The 24,553-nt window shown below is 43.3% G+C and overlaps 3 protein-coding genes across 7 annotated transcripts in view; 2 read left to right on the top strand and 1 right to left on the bottom strand.

The window, feature by feature from the left end:
• The window catches only part of LOC124310854 (tyrosine-protein phosphatase 99A-like), a 691,797-nt gene that overhangs the window by 127,981 nt on the left and 539,263 nt on the right, over window positions 1-24,553 (top strand). The gene's annotated exons all lie outside the window — the stretch shown is intronic.
• Window positions 1,778-23,373, top strand: LOC124310906 (ecotropic viral integration site 5 ortholog-like). 5 transcript variants are annotated; one of them, XM_046775055.1, is made up of 18 exons: window positions 1,778-2,078; window positions 12,556-12,856; window positions 14,434-14,597; window positions 17,654-17,766; window positions 18,551-18,801; window positions 18,917-19,087; window positions 19,427-19,552; window positions 19,643-19,761; window positions 20,391-20,505; window positions 20,595-20,753; window positions 20,842-21,066; window positions 21,161-21,349; window positions 21,458-21,619; window positions 21,896-22,090; window positions 22,196-22,342; window positions 22,429-22,524; window positions 22,624-22,719; window positions 22,826-23,373. In XM_046775055.1, the coding sequence occupies exons 2-18, from the start codon at window positions 12,605-12,607 to the stop codon at window positions 22,988-22,990; spliced, it is 2,745 nt and encodes a 914-aa protein (XP_046631011.1). In that variant the 5' UTR covers window positions 1,778-2,078; window positions 12,556-12,604; the 3' UTR covers window positions 22,991-23,373. The 5 variants fall into 5 exon arrangements, with proteins under 5 accessions (XP_046631011.1, XP_046631009.1, XP_046631010.1 ...); XM_046775053.1 differs by lacking the exon at window positions 1,778-2,078 and adding an exon at window positions 8,681-8,955 and having other exon boundaries at window positions 12,553-12,856; XM_046775054.1 differs by lacking the exon at window positions 1,778-2,078 and adding an exon at window positions 8,681-8,955.
• Window positions 23,481-24,490, bottom strand: LOC124311495 (60S ribosomal protein L28-like). The gene is made up of 4 exons (XM_046776021.1): window positions 24,390-24,490; window positions 24,220-24,322; window positions 23,904-24,032; window positions 23,481-23,729 (listed from the first exon to the last, which is right to left on the bottom strand). The coding sequence occupies exons 2-4, from the start codon at window positions 24,307-24,309 to the stop codon at window positions 23,532-23,534; spliced, it is 417 nt and encodes a 138-aa protein (XP_046631977.1). The 5' UTR covers window positions 24,310-24,322; window positions 24,390-24,490; the 3' UTR covers window positions 23,481-23,531.

Raw genomic sequence — 24,553 nt, forward strand, 5'->3', positions numbered from 1 at the left:
AAGTTGAGACCGCGAAGAAAGATTTGTGTAAAAATGCATTTATCTTTTCAACGCCGAGCAGCTGGATGCTGCTGACCTCGGGAAATCAAAGACTCTGACGAGTGACGATGTTCCTTTTGACTTTTGCTGGGTTCCTTTTCGTCTTTCTTGTGTAACACTAACGCGCTAATTAGGCACAGGGATTTTGTTATCTATACCTTCAGACAATGTTCACACACACTGGCAACGACTCGAGCCCTCTCAGCTATAGGGCTCGTATATATAGATCGTTCCAGCTGGAACGTGCTGAGGCTATTCAACGGACAGGGAACCCCTCTCCCTTCCTCATCACTCGAAAAACTCCAAACCGACATTTTTGAATGACTGAGTGAGGGGGAGAGATATAGAGAGGAACTCTTTTGCTGCTGAAAGAGCTAGCTATTGTTAAGCAGGCCCCCAGTCTTTCTGAGCTACTTTGACTGGTTCAAATATAAACAGTCGTCTCTGTATAATACCTTCTGTTCTTTGTTTAAAAAAAAAATCCCAGAAGTCTCATCGTTTTGCTGCCTTCCAACAATTTCAAATGAAACATTTCCAGCAGCTTTCAAAGTCATCGTGCGCAGATAATCACATTTCGCCCCCGTGAAGAAGAAGAATTTCATATCTAAAAGTTCTAAACGGATTGCAGCCGTCCTGAACGGGTCCTCAAGATTATGTAGTTGTCGGAAACATTGGAAGCGATAAAAACCCCCAAAATTTGTATTCATTTCTGGTTTTTCTTCTTCTTCTTCTGTTCGACACGTTTTTCTTGTCTATTTGGCACTTGGTAAAGGAAGATTGTCAGGACAACGGCACACATTATGTGACTTGTGTCAAGCTCATTTCCGCGTCTCTTGTGTATCGATTCCGCGCTAGCCGGATGACGTTTCTGAACAAGAACCTGATAGAGAATTCTTTATGTCGTCCCCATAAGAATGTGTACAGGAGATTCGGGGTTGGAATGTCAGCTGGGTTTTCTTGGCTCGTCCTGAGCGCACCCTGACGTAATATACCGCCCACTGGACACGGACCGTACAGTGCTGTAGTTGCAGGAGTTTTTCTGTTTAAAAAAGAAGTCGTTGTCAACATATTGTGGACCGTTGCCTTAATACATTGACATTACGTCAAATAACTCATTTTCAGGGTTGGAGAAGGGATGAACGAACCCCTTTTGCGGTATATTATGTTCTACGTGCCCTGGTTTTGAGCTTCTTCTTCTCTCCCTCGCATATTCAAAATATCCCGTTGATTCGACAACCCTCCGAGAAACATCTTTGGCTTCTTCTACTTGATAACTGTCGTGTTCACTTAAAAACAAAAAAATGAAGCAGGATATCGAGAAAGGTGAGGAGAGGATTCCCGGTCGCTGGAATCATTTCCCGGTTTTTGACTGGGGAAGGTCTTCCTTTTTCTCCCCCTTTTTCGGTTGTTTGCCAGAGAAAAACAACGCCACAGAGTTTGTGCGTGTGTACCAACCGGTGCAAACGATCTTGTTTTAAACACATCGTGTCGTGTGTTGGCGTACGGATGTGTCCAAAAGAAACCTTAAGAACGAACGGTTGTTCTCAATTCTGATGCAAACAGACGCACGATTGTTTTTGTTGACGATTCGACTCCCCAGCGCCACCTATTGACTGACAGTTGAAACTTGCTCAAATGACCGCTAGATGTCTAAATCACCTGACCAAAAAAAGAATGCCCGGCCCGCGCAGGTTGGGAACTAAGCCAAAAGGCAAGAGACACCCAGAATGTGTGTGTATAGTGTTCTGAGGCAGAACGTGTCCGGACCGTTGTCGTTCGTGAGCTGCAAGACCGAACTGAAGGCGGCGGCAGAGACCAGAGTGGGTTGGTGTGTTGTTGGTGTGTGCTGCAGCTCCACTCGTTGCCCCCTTTTATTTATGAAAAACCACGTCGTCCGAGGTCACATGAACTAGCGGTCCCAACTCTTAACATTTCTGTGACTCGTCTGCTATCCTGCAACTCTCCATACACACACACACACCTTGATTCAACAACATCTTCATTCCAGCCACCATCCAGACAAAGACCACATCTTAAAGGTGAGTGTCCACACAACATTAATGTTTAATTTTCTTGGCTTATCTTGTTCCGTGTTTGGCCGAGTCGAACGTTTTTTGAGCCGTTGTGCGAGTTCACTCACCTGACGGAAAGCGTCCAAAAGAGGCTAGAAAGGGAGGGAAAGGTAGAAACAGTTTTTAATGACTAGAAGGATAGCCTAAAGCCATCTTTCTCTTTCGGTTAGGTGTCATCCTTTTTTCTCCATTCTTGGTAGCAATGTACACCCGTGTAAAACACTCTCAAAACGAGTGTTTAGTCGAGTCGATCGAAATGCTTTCATCATGTGTGTGCAGGTGCGTCAGTGACGCCAGGTGTGCAAATTCTCCAACGACCGACCCATCTAGTCCATTCTTAGTTTATTCAATGGGTATAGGAGGTGGATGTTATGTCCTAGATTTCACGCAGGCCAGCAGCAGTGCAGCTCAGGGGAGGCCAATGAAAGTTTTCCTTTTGGTTATAGCACTGCGTGGAAAAGATATACCCGCGAGGCCATGGGATCAACCCAACCGTGTTGCGTTTTCTATTTTCTTTCCTAGTTTGGTTTTAAAGAGTTTAAGTAGATGTTGCCCAACAACATCCATCGCCCACCGGAAGTGATGATGTCTCTGGCGAATAATAAAAAAGAAGTTTAAAGCTTTATTGTTCTATTTCCCCCATCGAAAGTTGCCAATCGAATTTGAACTTGGCTGCTTTTGTTTATATTATAAATAAAGTTTACCAAGAAGAAGCCCTCTGTTGTGCATGTCAAGGTATTGTCCGTTGGGGATGCCGCGCCTGCGCGCCATCTTTTGTTTTTCAACTCTTGAAATGTTGTGTGCGAGTCTTTTGGAGGGCTTGAAATAATTCCCCAACCCTTTTTTTTTTTTTTTGTTAAATTTAAATAGAAGATTTATAACTCTCACTTTAATCAAGGGAGAGAGAGAGTTGGATAATTGACGTGGTGTTACGCATGTACCCGTATGGGCGTAGCCAATACTGTCTGGTTGTTTTTCACATGGAAAACTCCTCCGCACATACACACACAGTGACAGTAACACACCCATTGTTTCTTTTTTTTCCCTTTTTTTAGTTTGTTTGGTTTGTCTTTTTATTGTGTTTTGTTTTATGGCGACTTTTATTACTCCTTTTTCGTTCCATCTACTAGTTAGTTCTGAACGCCAGTCGATGTTCGCATCGCTTGGTCAAATTTTGGCTTCGGTTCAGCCTCTCATCGGTTCCCGTCCAGCGATTTTCGATGTGAAATTTCCCTGCCTCTTTGAAAATGAAATTTTGTGGCAATTTTCTTTGAAAATTGGTTTTCGCCATCTGACTTTGGAGGATGGCCATTTCGTAATCACTCCCGCATTTCTCTCACGAGAGTCCCAAACACGGTTCCAGCTGATAGATCACGCTGAACGATTTCGTTTAAACGGGACATGCATTTTTCCTCTCTTTCAATTCTTCCCCCCCCCCCCCCCAGTTAACGGTAAATAACACAACGCAGCTGGTCAAATATCCCTCCGCCGAAAAAACAAAACAAAACGAACCCACTTTTGTCCTTAGCTCTCGAGTCTTTTTTCTTTTTAATGACGTAAAAACGTAATACGAACCTCTGGCGCGTGTGTAAAATAGACGAGGTGTCACATGCGTATCGTCGTCAGACGCACGTGAATTCTCTCTCCCGTCTCAAATGATTTCCAGCCAAGGGTGACGGTTGCCCCGCGACTCATTTTCGCGATTTTGACTTTTAAAAACAAACTCCCAAGGTCCCGTTTGCTTTAAGGTTTCTGCTTTCTCTTCTAGTCCTCGAAAAGAACCTCTCAAGAGTCAAGGATAAAACCAGAAGCTACCAGGGATCCATATAGAATTGGACGTGGGTGTAATGGGGCGACATCACGAGATGTTCAACATTCACCGTTACTCGGTACATCACAAAATGTACTATATTAACTCTTATTCTCTTTTCCCTTTCCGTTGGGCTGATGGTGACATCTGGGAAATCATCCGCTGGATAAATCGAGCGTCACGTGAGCTTTAGCTGGGATTTTCCAAGAGTCAAAAGGCTCTATTATTATTATTATGATGATGATTATTATTATCACGCCGTCCAATCGTAATCCTCTGGCGTCCTGTTGGGCTTGATTAACTTTGTCGCCGCCGAATCGACTACGCCTTTTTTCTACTTCTTCTTCTTCTTTCCTCTCAGAGGATAAGAAAAGAAGTACATTTCTTTTCATACCAGATATATATCCTTTCGATAATACTGTTCTTCTTTTGTTCGTACAACTTTTTTGTGATGTTCGCTCGACTGTATCCGGTTAGTAACGGTAACAATCTCTCCGCATTCACGTCGATTCCGCTTTTATCAAGTTTATGATTGCGATCGAGTTCACGTACCCCGCCAGAGTCGAGTCGATGAAGATTCGGGTTATTTGACTGAATAGAATATAACGAGTTGTGTCCTCGAGATGGAACTTGTTGTATGTACAACTCCACCGAATCCAGGTTTGTTTTGAAACGAAATTTTTTTCGAAACGGGATTGGGGTAAGAGCGTGTATAAGGCACCGCACTCACGAAATGAAAGACAAAAACAAACAAATGTGGGCGACGGGAGGAAACCAGAGTGTCGGGTCACTGGGGCGTTTCATCCTTGAAACCTATATATCGTTCGTTCGTTCGTTCGTGTGCATTGCACACCAATTCCCCCCAGCTGACGCAGCAGTTCAGCTTCTCCCCACACACATTTTGTTGGGTCGGAAAATAGAAAACCTCGAAAAAATCGACTAAAATAACATTGCGAGAAATTGCCTGCGCAACACTTTTTAACATACATGGCCTGTAGCCTTAAGGAGAGAAAAAAAAAAACTCTGCTCCGGCATCGATCCGGCCATCTTTCTCTTATTTTTGAAAGCTAGATATATATTATTGTTTTCCTTTCTTTCTTTTCTTTTTACTGCCAAACTCTATATCTCTCCCTCTGTATGTTTGTCTGTGTGTGTGGACTTGAAAGCTCCTTTGATGGATCCTCTTCGTACCAGTCAGCCAATAAAGGACTGAGACGGCGAGGGGGGTAAGCAGTAATAGCAACAACGGGCATCCACTATGCACACGTCAAAAGTTAAGAGAGAGAGAGAGATGTGCAAGTTTTGGATGGAAAAACGCTTTTATTATTTTTATTTTTTTTTTTCGCCCACAGTATTCTATTCAGAATTGCACTCTCCGGCCATTTCCAAGTTTTGTGTTTCGGAGGCGGTCCTTCCGCTCGGACGACTCTTTATCTCTCTCTCTGCCACACAGAGTAATATGCACACACAACTATAAGATCATCATAGTTACTAATGGCTTTTCTCCTCAGTCAAAATTTCTTTCGTCCGAAAATCTTTTCTACGTCACATTTGCATTTTCCCTTGTTACCCGATAATTGTCGCGTGTTTGACGCAGTTGCAGGTTTTGTTTTTTGTTTCAGTTTTGTCCCTGAAGGTATAGATGCGTAATCGTTAACTGCGAAATGAATTGTCTGAATGACAGCGCAGGGGGGTTCTGTTTTTTGTTTCCCGTCCTGATCCGCATTCCCTGGCGTCCAGTCCTTGTCAAAGAGAAGAAGAGAAAATCGATTGCTAAGACTTTTCTCTCTCTCTTTCTCTCTATACCCTTGGCTGGCTTTTACCATAGAAAGACACTAGTGATTATCTGAAAGCTTTTTCTTGCACTCTTTCCCTTCCTCCTCCCTCCCAGAGGATTGTATTTTCTTCGTCAGACGAAGAATCCCTCAAAAAGCCGTCATTAACTCGTGACCAAGCGCAAAAAAAAAGGAAAAAACTGGGAAAAGGAGCGAAAATAACAAACCATGAACATTATGTGGAATTTAGAAGAGAACGTATGTCTTTCTCATTTTCTTTTTTTTTTTGGGGGGGGGGGGGCACAGAAAGTCATCAACTTGTCAGAGAGGCTGTGGCTAGCTAGTCTACCTCCTGATTGCTCTTTGATGATGATTCTACCAGGCGAACTTGCACAGTCTTCTTCTCTAATCATTAATTTCCCTTGGCTTCGTCTTGGTTCACTCGCCCCCCCCCCCCCTTGGTAATTCTTCTTTGTTTATTTTTTTTGGACCAATTTTCTTTGAAACTCCTTTCACTCTGGGATGTTATTTACTTAATTCGCTCCCATCAAGAGCGGAGTTGATTGAACGCTAAAAGCGTCGACGATTTGGGCGATGTGAAGCGGAACTTCTGGGAATCAATTCCAATCGACTCTGATTGAATGCAAGTGTTCTGGTAAACAATGTCGACAAATGGCGTAAACGCCAAACAATACAAACAGGGAAAATAAGATACAGTAGAAGTAACTTGATTCCATTTAAAATCAGTTCTCTTTCAAAGAGGAAAAACCAACACGTTTTTATCATCCACGATCTCGACACAAAATGTTGCCGCGTTACGATCATAACGGAGGAGGGCTGAAACTCTGGTTAATGTTCCAGGAAAGCCAAAAAACTCGTTTGTTGACACCCGGAAAACGGCAGGGGAAAAAAATAACATTTATTTTTTTTTGAACGCGCTGACGTCGTTGGCACGTCATCCGCAAAGCACTACTACGGGGTGCGGTCGTCGACACACCCGAAAAATCGATTAAGAGTTAATAATATAGAAATGTATTTTATTTTTTCCCTAGCTGCGTGTGAGTCAATTTCCCCCCACATTTGTGTCGTGAATTTTCATCAAACGTCCGGGTCAGACAGGATCCGGCGTGAAAAGGGTTATTGTCCGCGCTCCGGGTGTAAATACGACACATTACAGATGTGATATATTCCTCGCAAGGATAAAATATAAAATGTAGTAAAAAAGGAGGGGGAGAAAAGAAGAAAAAAGGCCAATAGTTTATGACTAGAGTCGTGAATTTTTGCATCATCCTCACACAACAACAAAAGGAGGAAAAATGGGGGGGAAAGAAAAAGAGGACGACCAAAATGTTTATGTACTTGATAGCCTCCCATTGTGGAGCCATCGGGCGCATTTATGGGCGGGATTTTATATTCGTATTATCTACCGGAGTTTATTTTTCTTTTTTCTTTTACATCTTTTCTTGTTGTTCATGTTTGTGTGGGTAAAATAATTCCTGTCGTATTTTTTCAAATCTACGACGGTCATATTTTTGCGAGCCATTTTTCTGACTGGTACTATTTTGTTTTATTCGTTTATTTCTTTTATAAATCATCATTTGTCCTCAATTATTAGGACTTGTCCTCAATCGATGTTTTCATCATCAGTTTTTTCTCAAAAAGGACACGCGTGATGATGATGATGATGATGATATCAACCCTTTTCTGCTGAGCTCCCAACAAACACGTGCGTCTGTCGAAATGGGCATTTGGCGTTCGTTCGTCGTTGTTGGGAAAACATTTCCCAACAAATAGCCTGTGCATTTCCTTCGAGCTGCTGAAGGGATGTTTGCGGTGCCCACACAAGGACGGCCCCGTATTTTTTAATTTGGCTGATGGATGCGCGGCACCGATTCGCTTTGCTGTTTGTCGTCTCCTCTCTGTTTGAAAGCCTCTTCTGCCAAGTAATAAACGATCGAGCGGCCCAGCAAGTGCGGCTGTTTAGTGGTAGGGGCCAGGCCGCGGGACTCCCTTCATCACCGATTGTGTCATGGTCGTCCGGCTCTTGCAATGTCTACCATTCGGGAGAATATTTTTCTTTTTGTTTTTGGCGTGAAATGGCCATGACCGGAGGCATGTCCTTTGATTATATAGGCTCCTCTAGCACAACGAAGAAAAAAGGGGACGCCGACTTTTGGTTTTTTGAATTCGTTTGCACTCAAGTGGATCGAATGAGGTCCATGTCCTGTGCGTTTTTTCTTCTTTTTCTTCTTTCCTGCGTGCCGTCTGTTCCAGCATTTTTCTTGTTCATTTTGTAGAATCGACGGCAGCAGCAGCAGCTGAGAATGTTTCCGAGAGTTTCCGTCCGCGGTCAAGGAAGGAGGATGCAATTAGCATTTAGATTTTATACGCACACACAGAGGATAGGCTTGGAGAAATTGCGTGATAGCGCACGCGACACAATTTTCTCCGACCGCCTGTTTTTTCTTCTTCTTCTTTCTGTTTCGTTTGCAATTCAAATTGCACAGGAACTTTGGCACTGGGCACGGTGAATTGCCGGGGAAATGTGTATCAAAAGGGAAAGGAAGCCCAGCAATTTCTGAGGGGAGAGACGTGTGAAAGTTGCCAAACGGCTTTCTCTCAGCCCAGAGAAAAAGAGACTGGTGGTTGGGGGTGAAAGGTTGTCATCATCATCATCGTCGGGTAAAGTAGTCGCCAGAAGTGAAGAATGGCGCGCAACTAGTGAAAGGTTTGGTTTTAAAAAAATATTAGTTTCTCGCAATAGAAACTTTTCTGAAGAAAAATCAAATGAATCTTTTTTTTTTCTCCCTTCACAAGCTCCTCCTTCTCTCACGGCTAGCCAGGAGGCACCGGCCCACTCGCCTAGGGGCTTCTGCCATTTAATTCGTTACGTTGGTATTATTATATATATATACGATGTTGGTTCGAGACTGGATGTAGTCTTTGAGTCGTTGCACTTGGTTCGATGAACGGGAACTCCACCAATCTTATTTTTGTGTGTTGTCTTCTTCTTCTTCTTGTGCCGGAATAACACGTTGAGTTTGCTCGTGAACGGTCCTCAGTCGCTATCGTTGCAGCTCGCCGAACAGTTGTGTTGTCTCTGGCTGGTTATTTTGTTTCTTGGCAGCAAAGTGTTTTCTTGGTAAAAGCCAATGCAAATTTGATTGGAAACGTAAACAATCAATCATCGAAACACTATGGTGATTCAAAAGTTATGGATTTACAAGGCCGTTCAGAAAATTCCACCATCGCCAAACTGGTAAAGCGAAAAAACAAATTTTCTATTTTTTGGTTTTGCGTGGTGGTGTCTGGTTTTTTGCTCCTCATCTTCTTTTCGTGTCAGGGTGAAGTGAACCGCTTTCCCACGCGCCAAAAAACAATCCCGATAATGTTTTGGCCATTGAATCCCCGTTGGTCCTTTTTTTATTTGAGCCTAGTACTTGTGTTACTGAGTAACACAGGCAAGAAAAGAGACGGGCGATTCATCGACTGCATCATTCATATGCACAGTCCCATCACCGGAGTGGAGGGAGGGGGGATACGCGTGACGTGATGGATGACGTCGAATCAGTGCGTCGTGAATGATGAACGGAGCCGATCAGTTGCTCTTCTCATTTATTACGTTAGATAAAGGAGAGATTACTACAAGGGGGGTTGGGAGTTGGGTTCGCTTTTTCTTCTCCTGGTGAAAGGAAAAAAGGTCAAATGAGAAATCACGGGAGAATCGGTGAATAACGACGCGTCGAGAGATCCCGAAAACGTTCGTGACCATTACTTTAATACTTGTTTTTGAGAAAGATTTCTGTTTTGGGATTATAACATTTTGCGGAGCTGGTAGATATACTAAACAAGGGCTCGTGTTAGCCCGGCCGACGCCCTAATCCCTTTGATGGGCCCCTTGAGGGAAAGCGTGCAAAAATAACGTTTACCGATGGATGGGAGTACAAGTAGTAGCAGCAGCAGCAGCTCCCACTCGCAGTGCGTGTTAAACTTTTGCTTCGCTCTCTCTATCTTTTTCTATATTTTTATTTTTAAATTTAGATCGTCCATTAAAAGAGTCGAACGTTTTCGGCTGTTTCTTGTTGTTGTTGCCAAATTTTATCGAGTCGTCGACGGAAAGAAAAAGAAATAAGAACGAATCGGCAATAAAAACAAATCTCGTTCATTGTTGTCCTGAATGAGAGGGAAAGGGGGGCTCCCATTCCCGCGGTACTACGCCCGCTCAAAAAAAAACACGCCGAAAATGTGACCTTCCTTTTGAGCGAAAAATAGTGCCATGAACGAGAGAAAATTCTTGACATTTTTTTGTGCAGCTGGCCGTTATATTTCTAGTACTAATAAAAGAATTAAATGTTATAGACTGACAGATGGATGTAGTCGGAAGAATTTTGGGGCCGGCTTCTATTGAATTTCTGAAACAATGAAAACAAAAACAACAAAAATACGTATCTAGTAGATATCACGATCGATCCTTTTGATTATAAAGGCCACGACGACAACTTTCTCCTTTCGATTTTTCTAAAATAGAGACACGTGACTCGTCTATTCCTTCATTAAAAATCGAAAAAGAAATATGTATGATGTCGATTATTCTTTATCCTGTCGGTTTCAATCATTTATTCAATTTTCGGGAGTCATTTCCGTTGGTTTCGATGGACAAATCAAATGTCTGACCGACTGCCCCGCTAGTCGGTCGTGACAGACATTTCTTTGATGTCATTCCGGTTTTCCAGGTAGTTTTTCTATTGAAAATGTTCGGTCACTGGGCTATTGGGGTGGAATTCCACAGACTGGGGATACAAAAAAAATAATATAATTCCAGTTTTTCCTTTTCTCCTCAGTGCTATTGAATTTCTTATGAAATTTCATTTGAAATTCCCGGTAGTTGTAGGACGTTAAGGGAGGCCGAATCGATCTCAAAGGTCTTTTTTTACAGTCGAGTTTTATGTTTATGGTGATTCTTAAGAGGAAACTCGAGTTGCTTATTTTCCATCAACGTCTCTACGTTTGTATTCAATGAAAAGGAGAGAAATCTCGTGTGCAATCTCGAATTGGAATGGATGCCGGGAAACTTGATTACGTTTGACAAGTCCCGACAGTGAATTGAGCGAGTTTCCCCAGTCTTCCCTTAAAGTATTGATTCTTTGTTAGCGGCTAGTGGGTTTGACACACAGCAAAGAGGAATAGCAGCACCCAAGAAAGAAAAGTACGGGGTAAAACTAGTAGTACGCCCAAGTTTGTGCTGAATCAGAAGATGAATTTCAATGAAGCCGCGCCACGCCATTTGCATATAGTCTTGGAAAAAGTTTCTCTCCTCCCCAGTAGAATTCTACTCATTACACCACCAAAGGCAAAAGTCTAGAGACTTATTTTTTTTTCTCTGGAAAAATTCACCAAAATGAACTTTCGTACCGCCGGTCACGCCATCGTCGGTTGTCTGCTCCCCTCATTCCCTCCCTTTTTTTTTTTTGGTTCCTTTGTGTCTCCGTGACTTTGTGCGTTCGTTCTCTCGGTCGTCCGTTTTGCTCGAAATGTTTTCTTCACCCAAGAAAAAAGAGACGAAAAGTTTAAAAGTGTCGGGTGAAATGTTTTTTTGTTTCTGCGACTCCTCCTCCTGTGCCTCCACCGGAGCGTGATGTCGCACCGCACTCCAATTAGTCGCCTATTTAAAAAGATAAAAAAACCACGCCTGTGAATCTTCTTCTTTCTAGATGTTGCGTCTTCCCAGGAGAAGAAAAAAACATAAAAATCACGGCCGGGATTTAAAAAGAAAAAGAAAGAAACACAGGAGGGATCCCCTTGTTATTTTAAAATTTATTTCGTTCGTTTCTCGTGATGTTATCGTGATAAAATACTATATTTCATGACAATCTGGCAATCTGGCATCTCACTCGAGCGCGCTAAGCCAAAAAGAGTCTGTGCAACATTTCTGTTTTTCTTTTCTCTTTTCAAACGCAAGTAGTATATCTAGCAGCAGCACAGTATACGTCGACGTGTACGACGACCGAGTACTTGAGAAGGGGGGGAAGGGAAGCCAGGATCGATATGCCCCACTTGTGCGTTGCGTTTCGGGACAAATCATCGGGACGAATGGATCCAACACACACAGAGAGAAGGAGAAACGACGGCGTCTGGCGAATAAGAGCTGAGAAAGACGACGGCTGCCTCTAGTTGCTATCGTCCCTGTCCATTGCATTTGGCGTGGCCTTTATCCTCTTATCCCCGATTTTCTCCGACGAGGCAGTCGACAACTGGATGAGACATTCCTCCCGCGACACGAGGCGTCGTGCAGTTTACCGTTTGCCGTAGCCCCCCACCGACGACGACGTCTCGATATTGGCGAAACACCAATCAAAAGTTTATCGGGGCTGCTGCTCATCGATCGCTATCCCGGCGACCAACTGACGACGTCAACGATATTGGCATTTACATTTCTTTCCGGGATTTATGACCCAGAGTTCTTTTGGGTGGAATTTATTAAAAACGGGTGGAAATGACGGTAGGTCACGATGGGAAAATCCGGTCGGGACAACAACCGGTGTACACACAAACAACACGGACCATCCTTAAAGGGGGTAGTACCTACTAGCTAAGAAGAGTCCAATTATAATTAGCTGGCTGCTGCACCCTATGCATAGCATTAAATAGTAATGCCGACGATCAATAATTATGCCCAAAAAGAAAAAGGCATTTTTCCTTAAATAGTTGTCAGTTTGTTGGTTTTTTAAAACCCCGCCTTTATTCTTTTAAAAATATTTTTTAAAATTTCCAAATTGAATGTTTGGCTGTTGGATGATAAGCCATATCGATTGATGATTTATTTATTTAATTTTTATTTCTGATTTGGTCTTCTCAGTAGGAATTCTGGCGATGACGTTGGATTGGGAACGATTCACAGGCCGGTGTTGATGGCCCTGGAGGAAGAAGTCACTGAAGACGGAATGGCTTCCACTTCGTCTCTGACCAGTTCAGTCCAGTCACCTCTCAAAGCGATCGCTTCTGCCGTCTTTTCATCATCTGCTCCGTCATCTTCGTCGACTCAGCACGTCAATGGAAGTTCGACAATGACGACGACGCCCAAGCCCGTCAAGAAGGACATCTACCGGGGAGACTGCCAGGTTGACGATGCCGGGCGCGGCGGGCAAAGCGCCGCTGAAACGGTATGAATGAATGAAATCACCAAAACCAACATCGTTTTTTAAAAAATCCAATAAATGCTAATTTTATTATTATGATAATACGCCGCCCTGATAGCAGTCGTGAATTCCAGTAAGGAACAGGCAAGGAAGGAATGGGGTTGAATACGTGACCATGGTTTCGCTCGGGCCCCGCTATGTATCGAATCCATTTGATTGTTGGACATTCTGGAACGGACGTTATTTTCTTTTTCTATCCATAAACGGGAAAGAAAGAAAAGTAGAAGAAGAAACAAAATAATGGTTGAAATCCGTTGCGTATGGGAAACGTTACAAAAGATTTACGACGATAAGGTTGAAAAGGTACTCTCCCACCTTTACCTGAATTGCCCGAGCTCCCTGGGAAACGAACTTTTCTTTGCGAGAAAACAACTGGAGAACTAGTAACACAATGATTCATCAAATTGTTAACAGTGATAGAAAGGAAAAGAAAAGAAGCCCTTCCATCTTAGATCCTTGAGAACAAACGACCAAGAACTGACATTCTTAACTCCGGGTTGAACATGAGCAAAAAACACGACAACCAGTTCAGACCAACTCGTCTGTGAATCTCAATCACACGGCCCTCGTTCACGACGAAAAATCCCGTTGCAATCATTCGTGTATAATCATTCTCTCTGGTTTTCTTTTTAAACGTCTCGTTTATTTTCGCTTCTGGGTTTCTAACGAGACTTGATATTAGTACAACAACAACGGTCGGTCGAATAAAAAAGGGGGGCCATGTGGGCATTCTCCTTCTGCTTGTTTGCGGCCGGCAAAAAGGCCGCTGGCCGCTCGAGTTTATTTTTACATCCTTTTGTGAAGCGGCGTAAATAAAAGACCTACCGCGGCCATCTTCTAGTTGTAGCCATTCAACACGACGCCAGGACTCGCATGAAATCTCATCGCCCGTCCATTGACCTTACCCAAGTAAAATGACATTTTCTGGGCGGAGAAAATAATATGAAAGATGGGTTTTGGTTTCAGACTGGGCGGGATGACACAATCGGGAAAGAATCAGGTGTGTGTTTCCCGCTGCGTTCTACCTCCCACAAGACACACAGGGGCTCGGCTCTTTTCTTTGTTGGTTGTTGAACACGGAATTTACGAGTAAATTTTTCTCTTTCCAAAAAAGAAGATCGTCAACAGTTGTCTAATAACAAGACCGGGATGGCCCGCGGAGAGGACAAACAATTGAGTTATATTATTATCACATCATCGAAACGCTATTACGTATACGGCCGTGTCGAAGTCTTGGAAGAAAGAAAATTCCAATAGTTTCGGTTGGCTTGGCTTTTTATCTTGAAAATGACGTGAGAGAATAGGAGGAGAAGATTACGACCGATCGCTCACTGGGCTATAAGGTGCGGTCGCGTTATTATTACGGTTTCTGGAGCACCGCACGTTTGGACTTTGGTGTCATCGACATCCAGCGCTCGCTCGGTTTCGTTTCACTCACAGCGGTTACGTGATGATGGGAGTCTTATAACTGAAATAATAATATTTCTTTTTCATTTAATATTCTTTCCTTTGTCTTGTTGGAAATATTCCCGTTTTGTCAGGTGAAATTCGGTGGCTCCCGGCCTTGCAGTCTGCCGTGCTCGTTGAACAACAACAACAACAACAACGGCACCAATGGATTCTACAGTCCGTCATCACCCGAGACGCCGGCTGCTCTTCCAGACGAAGAAGCCGCTCTTCTGGCTAAATTGGAGGAGGCCAATAGGTAAGGACTAACTAAGGAGCCCATCACAGGACGTGAGCTGCTAGCGGCAGGGGCGTGCACCATTATTAAGTGCGCATGATCTTAATTAGCTTTAACGACTTTTTTTCACTTGGCATGACGTCGGCCGTGTCAATCAGCGGTAAGGTCGTCGGAAAATAAGAAAAGAATCTCATCATCACTTCGTTTACTTGTGAAACGGGGGGAAATGCAACGACGGAAAAAAGAAAACCAGAACGGGGGAAAATAAGTTAATTATCATTTCGGTTGAACGGGGTCGTTAGATTTATCTTTAACAATAGGAGAAACCTCCCATCCAACCGCACACGACGGGTCTTCCCTTGATGGCGCTCGTCGTTGGTGATTTGTGATGCCTTGATTCGTTTGTTCCGATTTCCATCATCAAGTTCTCTCAATTAAATGACGTTGCCGGCGTCACGCGGGACCAGCCGCACAACACGCTATTACAAATGTCTCACAGGATCCGTACGATTTGTGTCGATTCAATTTTGTTTCATTTTTTTAATTTCTCGCGCGACAGATTTTCGGGGCGCGTTCATTATTAAACGTGCGATCTCAATTTCCATTAGGAGCCGAAATGAAACGCACATTCCACATATTGGGTCTTTTTCTTTCGGGTGTGAGATGGTTGGGGGAAGTGACAATAACAATCACCGCAGCGCACAAAGTTCTCCCAACGAGGAAGAAGAAATTCCATAGATACTTTGGCTCGACTCTCTTTCTCTCTCTTGTTAACGTTGCCAAGTTAACGTTAACGTCCCTTTTTTTTTCGCTGATGATGATGATGATCTTTTTTGTTGTTCTCCTCTCTCTTGAGAGAGTCTGCCGAGATTTTTTTCCTTGAAAAACACACACACAAGCGGGAGGGGAAGATTGTTCGCTCCTGATTGGTTGGGACCTCGCCCGAACCAGTGGCCCAGGCAAATGGCTCGAAGGCGTGGATATATATACAGGACCGACCCCTATACACACACCAGAGTCGGCTTTAACCGTCTACTACGTCTACTACTACTACTAACACACACACAGTCGGTCGGTCAATCTCTCTGTTTGGGAAAGAATAAAAAAAAAGGAACCAACTCACGCCAGTCGTTGGCTTCACGCCCCACTGCCTGGTCGTGTGTGTGTAGCATGTCCGTCTGGCCGGTCCTGCTGCTGCCTTTTTTCTAGTCTCTAGTGTGTGTGTGTGTACAAGGAGCGCGGTGCGTGTTTTCGAATCAGTTTCGACCCTGATTGTGTGGGTGGCCGTATTGGGGTCTCCCAATTTTTTTTGGTTTCGTTCTTTGCGGGTTGTTGTTGTTGTTGTTGTTGTTGCAGCGCCAATGTGTTTGTCTAGGCCAACCGAAATTGCTTTTTAAAGGAACGACCCAAATTACTTTCTTATTTTTTTTTTTGTTTTTTAGTTTGGGGCTTTCGGGGTGGAAAAATAAAAACTTTGGGAGTTTGTCTTTTGGGTGTTTTGGTTGCCTGTGTGTAACCAACAGGTAAAAAACTAAAAAAAAGCCGAAAACATCAAATTCGGGAGAAAGAAGAGATTTGGCTCCAGGGGGGTAGGAGGGTGTGTGTAGTTTATGGGGTTCAGTTTGGGAACTAGGAGCGGATGAATTCGGGTTGTTGTTTCCCTTTTACGTCCGACACATTTCAAATAGGAAAGGAGAGGGGGGGGGGACGAAAAAATTGATGTTTATCATCACCGGATGAATAAAATATATTTAACCGAAAGGGGCAGAAGAAGAAGAAGAATTACTACCGGCAAACTCTGAAACTCTTTGGGGTAGTAGTAGATGAATGGCGCCCGTGTTGCCGGATTTGTGCGAGTTAGACTCGGATGACGACAGAGGAGCAGATGGAAGAGAAAGTGACGAATCCGACGACGACGACACTGGCGAGGAGGATTACTTCGTCTTCCACAATCCGTTGAGCCTTTTGGCCGTTGTCCCCGATGTTGTCGACTTTGAACGGTGAGGAACCAACAAACAAAATCACATTTTATTTACCGCCACCAACCGACAACGGCGACAAAAAAACAAACGAGCACGTTCTTCTTCTTTCTTTCTCTCCCCTCTTTTGTTTCGGCTACACGCCGTCACGTTCGTGTCCACCACCACCACCCCCTCCTACCCTTCACGAAAAAACATGAAGCTTTTTATTGCCGGCTATTATTATTATTATTGTTATTCTCTAGCGCGCTGGATTCTCTCGTTTTTTTCTTTTTGCTTTTCAAGCCCATTTGCAGCACCGACATTTCCCGCAAAGCCTGGAGATTGTGTCACGTGCGTTATCCGACTAGTTTCTCCCGTTTCCACGACTTTTCATCAAGCCCCCTTAACTCCTAAACATTCCCGGCGACTTTTTGGTTTCTCCCATTTTTGGGTTGGCACATCCGGGGCTCTGTGTGTGTGCGTGCCCTTATCCGCCCATCAACTAGTTATATTCACATAGAGACACACACGGCAACAGTCGTGACCGCCATCTCTGCCCGTCTCTCGCCTGAAATGTCTTGTTGCCAGTCTGAGAGAGGCAAAAAACGGCGCTCGTTGACAGTTCCATTTGTTTTCCGACTGCCCGTGTCACCTTGTGTGAAAGGTTCGCTGGCACTGGGCAGCAGCAGCAGCAGCAGCACGGACGGCTTTGTTTTGGGGTAGGAGGGACGGACCCCCCATTTCGATTTTTATTTTTATTTTTTTATTTTGTTCGTGGCCGGTTTTCTCTTCTGTTTTTTAGTTTATCTTGTAAATTTCTTAGTAATCAACTAAGTAATTCGGAGAAGAAAAAAAAGTATTCGTGCTCGGACGACATGCTCATGAATTATTGATTACAAACAGTGTTGTTGTTGTTGCTGTTGTGGAAGCGTGGTTTCAATATTTATTCCGGCTGTAAGCCAGGGTTGGATCGGTTGGCGTAGACTATTTATAAAACATTTTCTTTAGTGATTGATGGGATGCGCCCCTTTTATTTTTCTTTCGTCATCTATTTTCTTTTTATACTTTTTGGATTTTATTGTTGTTATTATTTTGACTGGTGTCTCTTTTTAACAGGATGATCGAGCTGGACAGCAAGTCGCTGAACTCGTTGGCCGGAACTGGCACCAGTATCGCGTCTGGACATTCACGCAAGAGCTCGGATGCGTCGCAAATCTCTTTGAACTCTGGTAAAGATCTTCTTCTTCTTCTTTCCTTTTTATGGCTGCTACTATTTTACTTTTACTTCTAGTGCCTTATAGCCCCCTTTTTTTAAGGCTATTTTAGCGGGCTGACGTCAGTATAAATCCACAAAAGGAAACTCTGATATCAGCCCGCCTCACCCTTCGAACTTTTTTTCCCTTTTCTTTTTATCTATTCTTATTTAGTTTTTTTTTTTTTTTATGTTTTGAAATGTAGACATTTTGTTACATTCTTTCGCCTTTTTGTTGTTGTTGTCCGTTTTTGGACTTCCAATCAAAAAAGTTTTCTTCTTCTTCTTCTTCGTTTTGCCCGTGGGAGTTATAAAATTATTAGATCTTCTCTCTCTCTCTCTCTGCCGCGACTTGGTTACCATTTGATAAGTTTAATTTCGTCGGTTTTAAATATGTATGAAAAGCTTTGAAAGATTCGGTTAGACCCCACTCATTTCGCGCAGCGGATGAAAAATAGAACTCGCTCCGAATATAAGAAAAGAGCTCTGGAATTTGATCTTTTTGTGTGTGTGTGTGTGTGTGTGTGTGTGTTGTTAGCTTCTGCTAACTGAGCAGATGGCCGGCCTTATCTCATTGCTCCCGGGTCTGCGGCTATACCCTGCAGGGGAGGATCTGGTTTACCATGATGCCATGTGATATTTATATATACCGACGCAAATATCTAGAGCTCTTGTAGCTCAGTCGTCGTGGTCTCGACTACTTGTTATTTTTCTTCTTCTTTTTAAAAATTTGGATATTGGCATTTTGACTAACCCGACAGGTTCCAGTGCCAACAGTCAAGAGGCGCGTTCGGACGACAACGAAGAGGATCAGTGGAGCCTTTGGGGCCGTCTGGTGGCCGACTGGGCCAATACGTACAAGAAGCGAAATGCCTACGTCAAGGACCTCGTCCGCAAAGGGATCCCGCATCATTTCAGAGGCGTCGTCTGGCCACTGCTGTGCGGCGCCAATGACTCGCCGGCCAAGTCGCAATACGCCGAGTATATCAAAGCCACATCCGCCTGTGAAAAGGTTTCCATCCTTTTTTATCTTTCATTCTTTCATCATCTCTTCAATCCGGTGATGGATCTGTGGATGGTATGATAATAATATAACACATCCTTCCCGAACAAAAAATGTATGATAGGTCATCCGTCGCGACATAGCGCGCACGTACCCCGAACACGACTTCTTCAAAGAGAAAGATGGCCTGGGCCAGGAAAGTCTCTTCAACGTCATGAAAGCCTACTCGTTGCATGACCGTGAGGTGGGCTACTGCCAGGGATCTGCTTTCATCGTCGGCATCCTCCTCATGCAGGTACAGTCCATATAAACAATCCGGTGGTAGAAAAGGAAAGAAAGAAAGAAGTAAATATTATAAAAGAAAAGGAAAAAGATCATCGCCTTGGTAGAGTAGTGGGTAATCACCATCCATCATTCACTCACGCCCACTATGCCGTGAAGGAATGCCTTTCCATGGATCGTTTCATTCAAAAATAATGAAAGATATCAACCGTAAGGGGATGGTGTAGTTGGTCATGTTTTCCCCCCTCATTTTTTGGCTACTTTTTTCTTTCTTTTTCTTTTGATTATTATTTCAATTCTATTAAGATTTGATAATGCTCACGCTCTGTTGTCTCAATTTTCGAATGAATAGATGCCCGAAGAAGAAGCTTTTGCGGTCGTGGTCAAATTGATGCAGGAATATCGATTGCGAGAGATTTTCAAACCTTCCATGGCCGAGTTGGGTTTGGTTTTGTATCAACTCAAGAATCTCGTCGAGGTAACTCGCTAAAATTATCGTACATTTTGAATGCTAGAAAATGATCTTGATTTCCATGGTCTTTGTTGTGGTTTTCGGTTGTGATGGCAGGAATTGTTGCCCGATCTCCACGCCCACTTCCTGTCACAGAGTTTCGACACGAGCATGTACGCCAGCAGCTGGTTCCTCACCCTATTCAGCACCACGTTGACCCTTTCGGTGGCTTGCAGGTAATATAACAATGCAAATGCACACCAAAATTACCCAGAAACCCAGTTGTATGGCGTTGTGTGCCAACTGCCGAGCTAAAATGGGGGGTTGACCGTTTCTGGAAAGTCATTTTCCAGCAGCAGCAGTCCACCCACGCCAATATGGAAATCTCCTACGCCCCCACATCCTACCGCAGTCATAGTAACAATATTTCTAAAAAAGTATGCCATGGACCTTTGAAAATTCTGTCGGCTGGAATTCTCATCTTCCCTTTTGTGGGCAACCGAAATAATGAAAGTATTTAAGGGAAAACAAATGTGGGTTCTTTGCCAACTATTCCGGAATTGCTGTCGTTTGTTATTGTTTCCATCTCTTTCCTCCTTGTACGATTGCGTCGCCGCCACACAGTCACCCACCAATTCCTAATTCAGTCGAGCCGAGACTAACTTTTTCCTCCTTTTGAGTTTTTCTTTCCTTTTTCTTTCCTTTTTTATCGGCATTCCGGCGTGCACTGCTATTTCAGTCGGAGAACATCGTGACTAACATGTTCAAATGCATTTAAACTACCGGAGAGGAAAACATGAAAATGTCGACAATGCTCATTCATGTTTTTTTTCCTTTTTCTTTTTTCGGTTTTTCTGTTACCAAGGGTGATGGACGCCTTTTTGATTGATGGCATGGAAATTATTTTCCGGTTGGCCGTGGCCATTCTCAACTTCGGCAAAGAAGACCTTCTCTCCCAGGATATGGAGGGGATGCTCAAGGTATTTTTCTTTCGTTTTGTTCATTTTAGTAGATAACAGGATTATAATCTTTTATTTTTCTTGTGTCATTTTGATTTGGTTTTCGGCAGTATTTTCAAAAAGAAGTGCCGGCCCGTTTTGATCCGTGCCCAGATCCTCTTTTTGTCGCCGCCTACAACGTCAAATATAGCGTCAAGCGCATGAAAAAGTGGGAAAAGGAATACACAGCTCTCAAGACGAAAGAGCAAGAGGATCAGGAAGAAGTCCGGGTATTATTATATTTTATTTGTGGATTACTTGAGATGCCGACGCAGGAATTCACGCATGTGGCTTTTCTCATTGGTTCCGATTCGACAGAGGCTGAGAGCCGAGAACCGTATGCTTCGCCAGAAAGTCTCCATGCTGGAAACGGAGTCAAGTGAGCTGGCCGAACGGCTGGTACGCGGCCAAGTCAGTCGAGCTGATCAGGAAGAAACAACTTTCCACTTAAAGCGCGAACTGGAAGCGTCCAGGCAACGTGACGCTGAGAACACTGCTCACCTGCGTGAGCTCCAGCAGCGTCTCAAACACATGGAACAAGAGGTTTTCATCTCATCCATCTCACTCACTTTATTCGCCTTTCAATTAATACTCCTTTTTTTTCTCCCCCTTTCTTTTTCCCTTCCGGGATCGATAGAACTATTCTAGGCAGTCGTCCCTAGAGATGGAACCTACCACATCACCATCCCTGCAAGCCGAACTGCTCAAGCAGAAGGAAGAACTCATCCAGTGCCTTCAAGAGCAGTTAATTGGCGGCCGCCTCCGCCAAGCTGAAATGGATTCCATGATCCGTGACATGAAGAATCAGCTTCATGAACACGAAGAGGTAACTTTATATCCGATCCTAGCTCAACTGCAGAAGTCTGAAACTTCTTCCGTCCTACATTTCTCTATACGGAAAACAAATATATATCTATCATAAATTCAACTCCAGGACAAGAAGCGACTACGAGAAGCCACCCCAGACAATGTAGTTTTAGCTCTACAGGAAGAGCTCATTGCTGTCAAACTGCGCGAAGCTGAAGCCACTTTAGCCCTGAAAGAGCTGCGTCCCAAAATCTCTGAATTGAGTTCTCAATGGCTCCGCCATCTGCAGGTGAGATTGTAATCATGTTTACTCCCCCCAGCAACGTCCTTTCTCAAGGCAGAGTTGAGAAGCGGAATAATGTGACGGCACACACGCAATATCGATCGTCTTTGACGTTGCCAAGCTCTTTCAAGAATGGATCGATGAGGCGATTGACGTTACGCGACGGAATCGATTTGATTCCGACGTGAATCTCCAATGAGCCAAGAGTTGCGTGTATCTATACGTCGATCGATTTCACTGAAGAAGATTTCTAACCTTGATTTGTCTACGTGTGGTCCACAGGAGGAGCACACGACTGAAAACCAACCGACTTCGCTCGAGTCCACTCCAAAGAAATTACTCTTCTGGGAGAATAATCGATCGTCGTCATCGGCTGGCAACAAGTCGGACGAATTGATGACTATTAGACTACGGGAAATGGAAGCCGTGACTGAATTACGAGAGCTCCGATTGCGTCTCATGGAACTGGAAACTCAAGTAATTGAAAATCGAAGAAAAACAGCTGTTTTTATTGTTGTCCCACTGGGAAACCCTGGGACTTATTTGAGGCCATAATAACCGGTTTTCTATCAACTTTCACAGAACCAAGTGCTGAGCAATCAACTCAAGCGACAGGACGACGAAATCAAGGCCTTGGTCTCCAAGACGGAGGCGTCTGAAAGGCTCGACAAGGAGCACCAGAGTAAGATTAAGGAGCACGAACGGAAATATGCCGACCTAGAGGCCAAGGTTCGTAACGGATCACGACGATGAGCGTGACGTCAGCTACGAATCGGGTGTGAACTGAAATTTCATATTATTTATTTGGTCGACAGATGAGAGAAGATTCCATGCTGGCTCGCATTCATGACGCCGAACACTCGCAACACGTCGCCGAATTGAGCCAGAAAATATCCCAACTCGAAATGAAGGTAGATTGTTGACAGCTTTTGTTTCGACGTATTTTTCACGAATGTCATTCATTTATCAAATGGTGTAATCATATTTTTGATGTATGTTGATGAGTGCAGAATGAACAAATGTTAACTGAAGGCGAATTAAGTATGGTTGAGGACAGCGATCGAGTTCGGGAACTACAAGATCGCATTGGTGATTTAAAAGCTGAGGTATTTTGGGAATTGGCTAATGTGTGTCTGGCTATCAGCCGCATGAGTCATGATGGATTTAAGTAACTTTGTATTGCATTATGATGCATCATCTTTTTTCTGACAGATTCAAAGATTAGAACACGTCAATCGGAAACTGGGCGGTACCAATGGCTTCTCCAAGTTAGCACATCAGCAAGAAGTTTCCGATCCGTCCGATGACGACGAAGATATGAGCAAGTTAGAATTGCGATTCTCTCCAAGAACCTCGGTTGAAAATCTTACGTCATAATCACACTCTGAGCAATCTTTTCTTTTTCGTTATCTATTTGTTTCGTAGCACATGAATACTCTTTTTGTCTGCGACCGTTTAATTTTAATCAGCAGCTTCTTTTTTTGTCCTGTTGGTGAGACAGGCTAAAAGTGCTGCAGCGTTTCTTTTTCACTTATATCGGGATTGATGACTTATTGTTTACTTGTAATGCCCAAAATGTTATTGACATCTTTTAAAGAGACAACATTCCAATTGTGCGAAACTGTGATTTCAATGAATTATTCACTAGTGAATTTTATGCTAAACATCTCACTCATCCATCACCTGTACTTTTTCTCATTGGTTATGAGTGAGAGAATATTTGTAACCTCTATGTAACATAAATAAACCCTATTGAAATATCAATTACTGAATTTAGTTCATAAATATAATTGAATAGGTTTGTACAATGCAACAATTTTCTTAAGATAAATAATTATGGTTGTTAAAATAAAATTGGTAAACAAGATTTTGTACCCACAAGAATTTATTTTAGTTAAAACTCTTGTAATACAGTGGCTTATTCAGCTTTCTTCGCGGGCTTAGCCTTCTTGGCTACTCGGGTCTTCTCTGAGCGGATGATGGCAGAGGCCTTCTTCAGCACTGCACTCCTGCAGTCCTTGCGGTAACCAGCCTTCACAATGTTACGAAGCTTAGCCAAGGTGTGACGAGGACCAGACTTGATCTGGAATCGGATGATGGATGCCTTGGGCTTGAACTGAAAGGAAAAAGAACTGGGTTGAATTACTTTGCTCAACAAACCTATTAAAAAAAAGTCAAATAAACATCAGCTTTTAAGGGATATCAGCATTAGCTTCAGCGATCTTGGTGATAAATAAAAATCATCATGTACTACACACAAAAAGGGAAGAGTACATGGAACAATACATACCACTTTCGTCTTGCTCTTCATAGCAACGACAAATCCATTTTTATCCTTGGCTGGTTCAACACCAATGACATTTTTGTGGACCAAAGTGTTGTACTTGTAGCAATGCCTGTTTGTCAAGTGAAGTGGTTCCTGCCAACAACACAAATACCGTTAACATTGCTGATAATACAGATATTTCATTGACAAACAAATTGTTGTTTAAATTCATTCAGGATTCAAGGTTTGTCAGCAGTAGCTTCAGCGATCTTGGTGAAAGCATCACTATGATATTTCAGCGAGTAAATATGGTCGGCAATGAGGTCTGTCGGTTTCTTACCGTGCTGAAAGGCTGCTTGACATTACGCTTCTTCAGGATGAAGGAGCTGTTTTTACGGGTGATGAGCCACTGAAGATGAGGCGACGACATTTCTCTGCTACGTCTATGAACGAATAAAGCACAATTATATTAAAATCCTTACGATAAAATGATAAATTCACGTGTGATACCTTCGGTCTGCCGAAAAAGAAGAATGGGAACTAAATCCGGTTGAGAGCAAGTAGGCAGTTGTAGAAGACGGCGATGATTGATCCCTAAACACAATCAGAGAACCGTTTGCCGGAAACCTAAATTTTATAATATTTTTTAAAAATTAACAGAATTCAAAGATCAG

This window comes from Daphnia pulicaria, chromosome 8 (assembly GCF_021234035.1).
Source record: "Daphnia pulicaria isolate SC F1-1A chromosome 8, SC_F0-13Bv2, whole genome shotgun sequence".
Lineage (NCBI taxonomy): Eukaryota > Metazoa > Arthropoda > Branchiopoda > Diplostraca > Daphniidae > Daphnia > Daphnia pulicaria.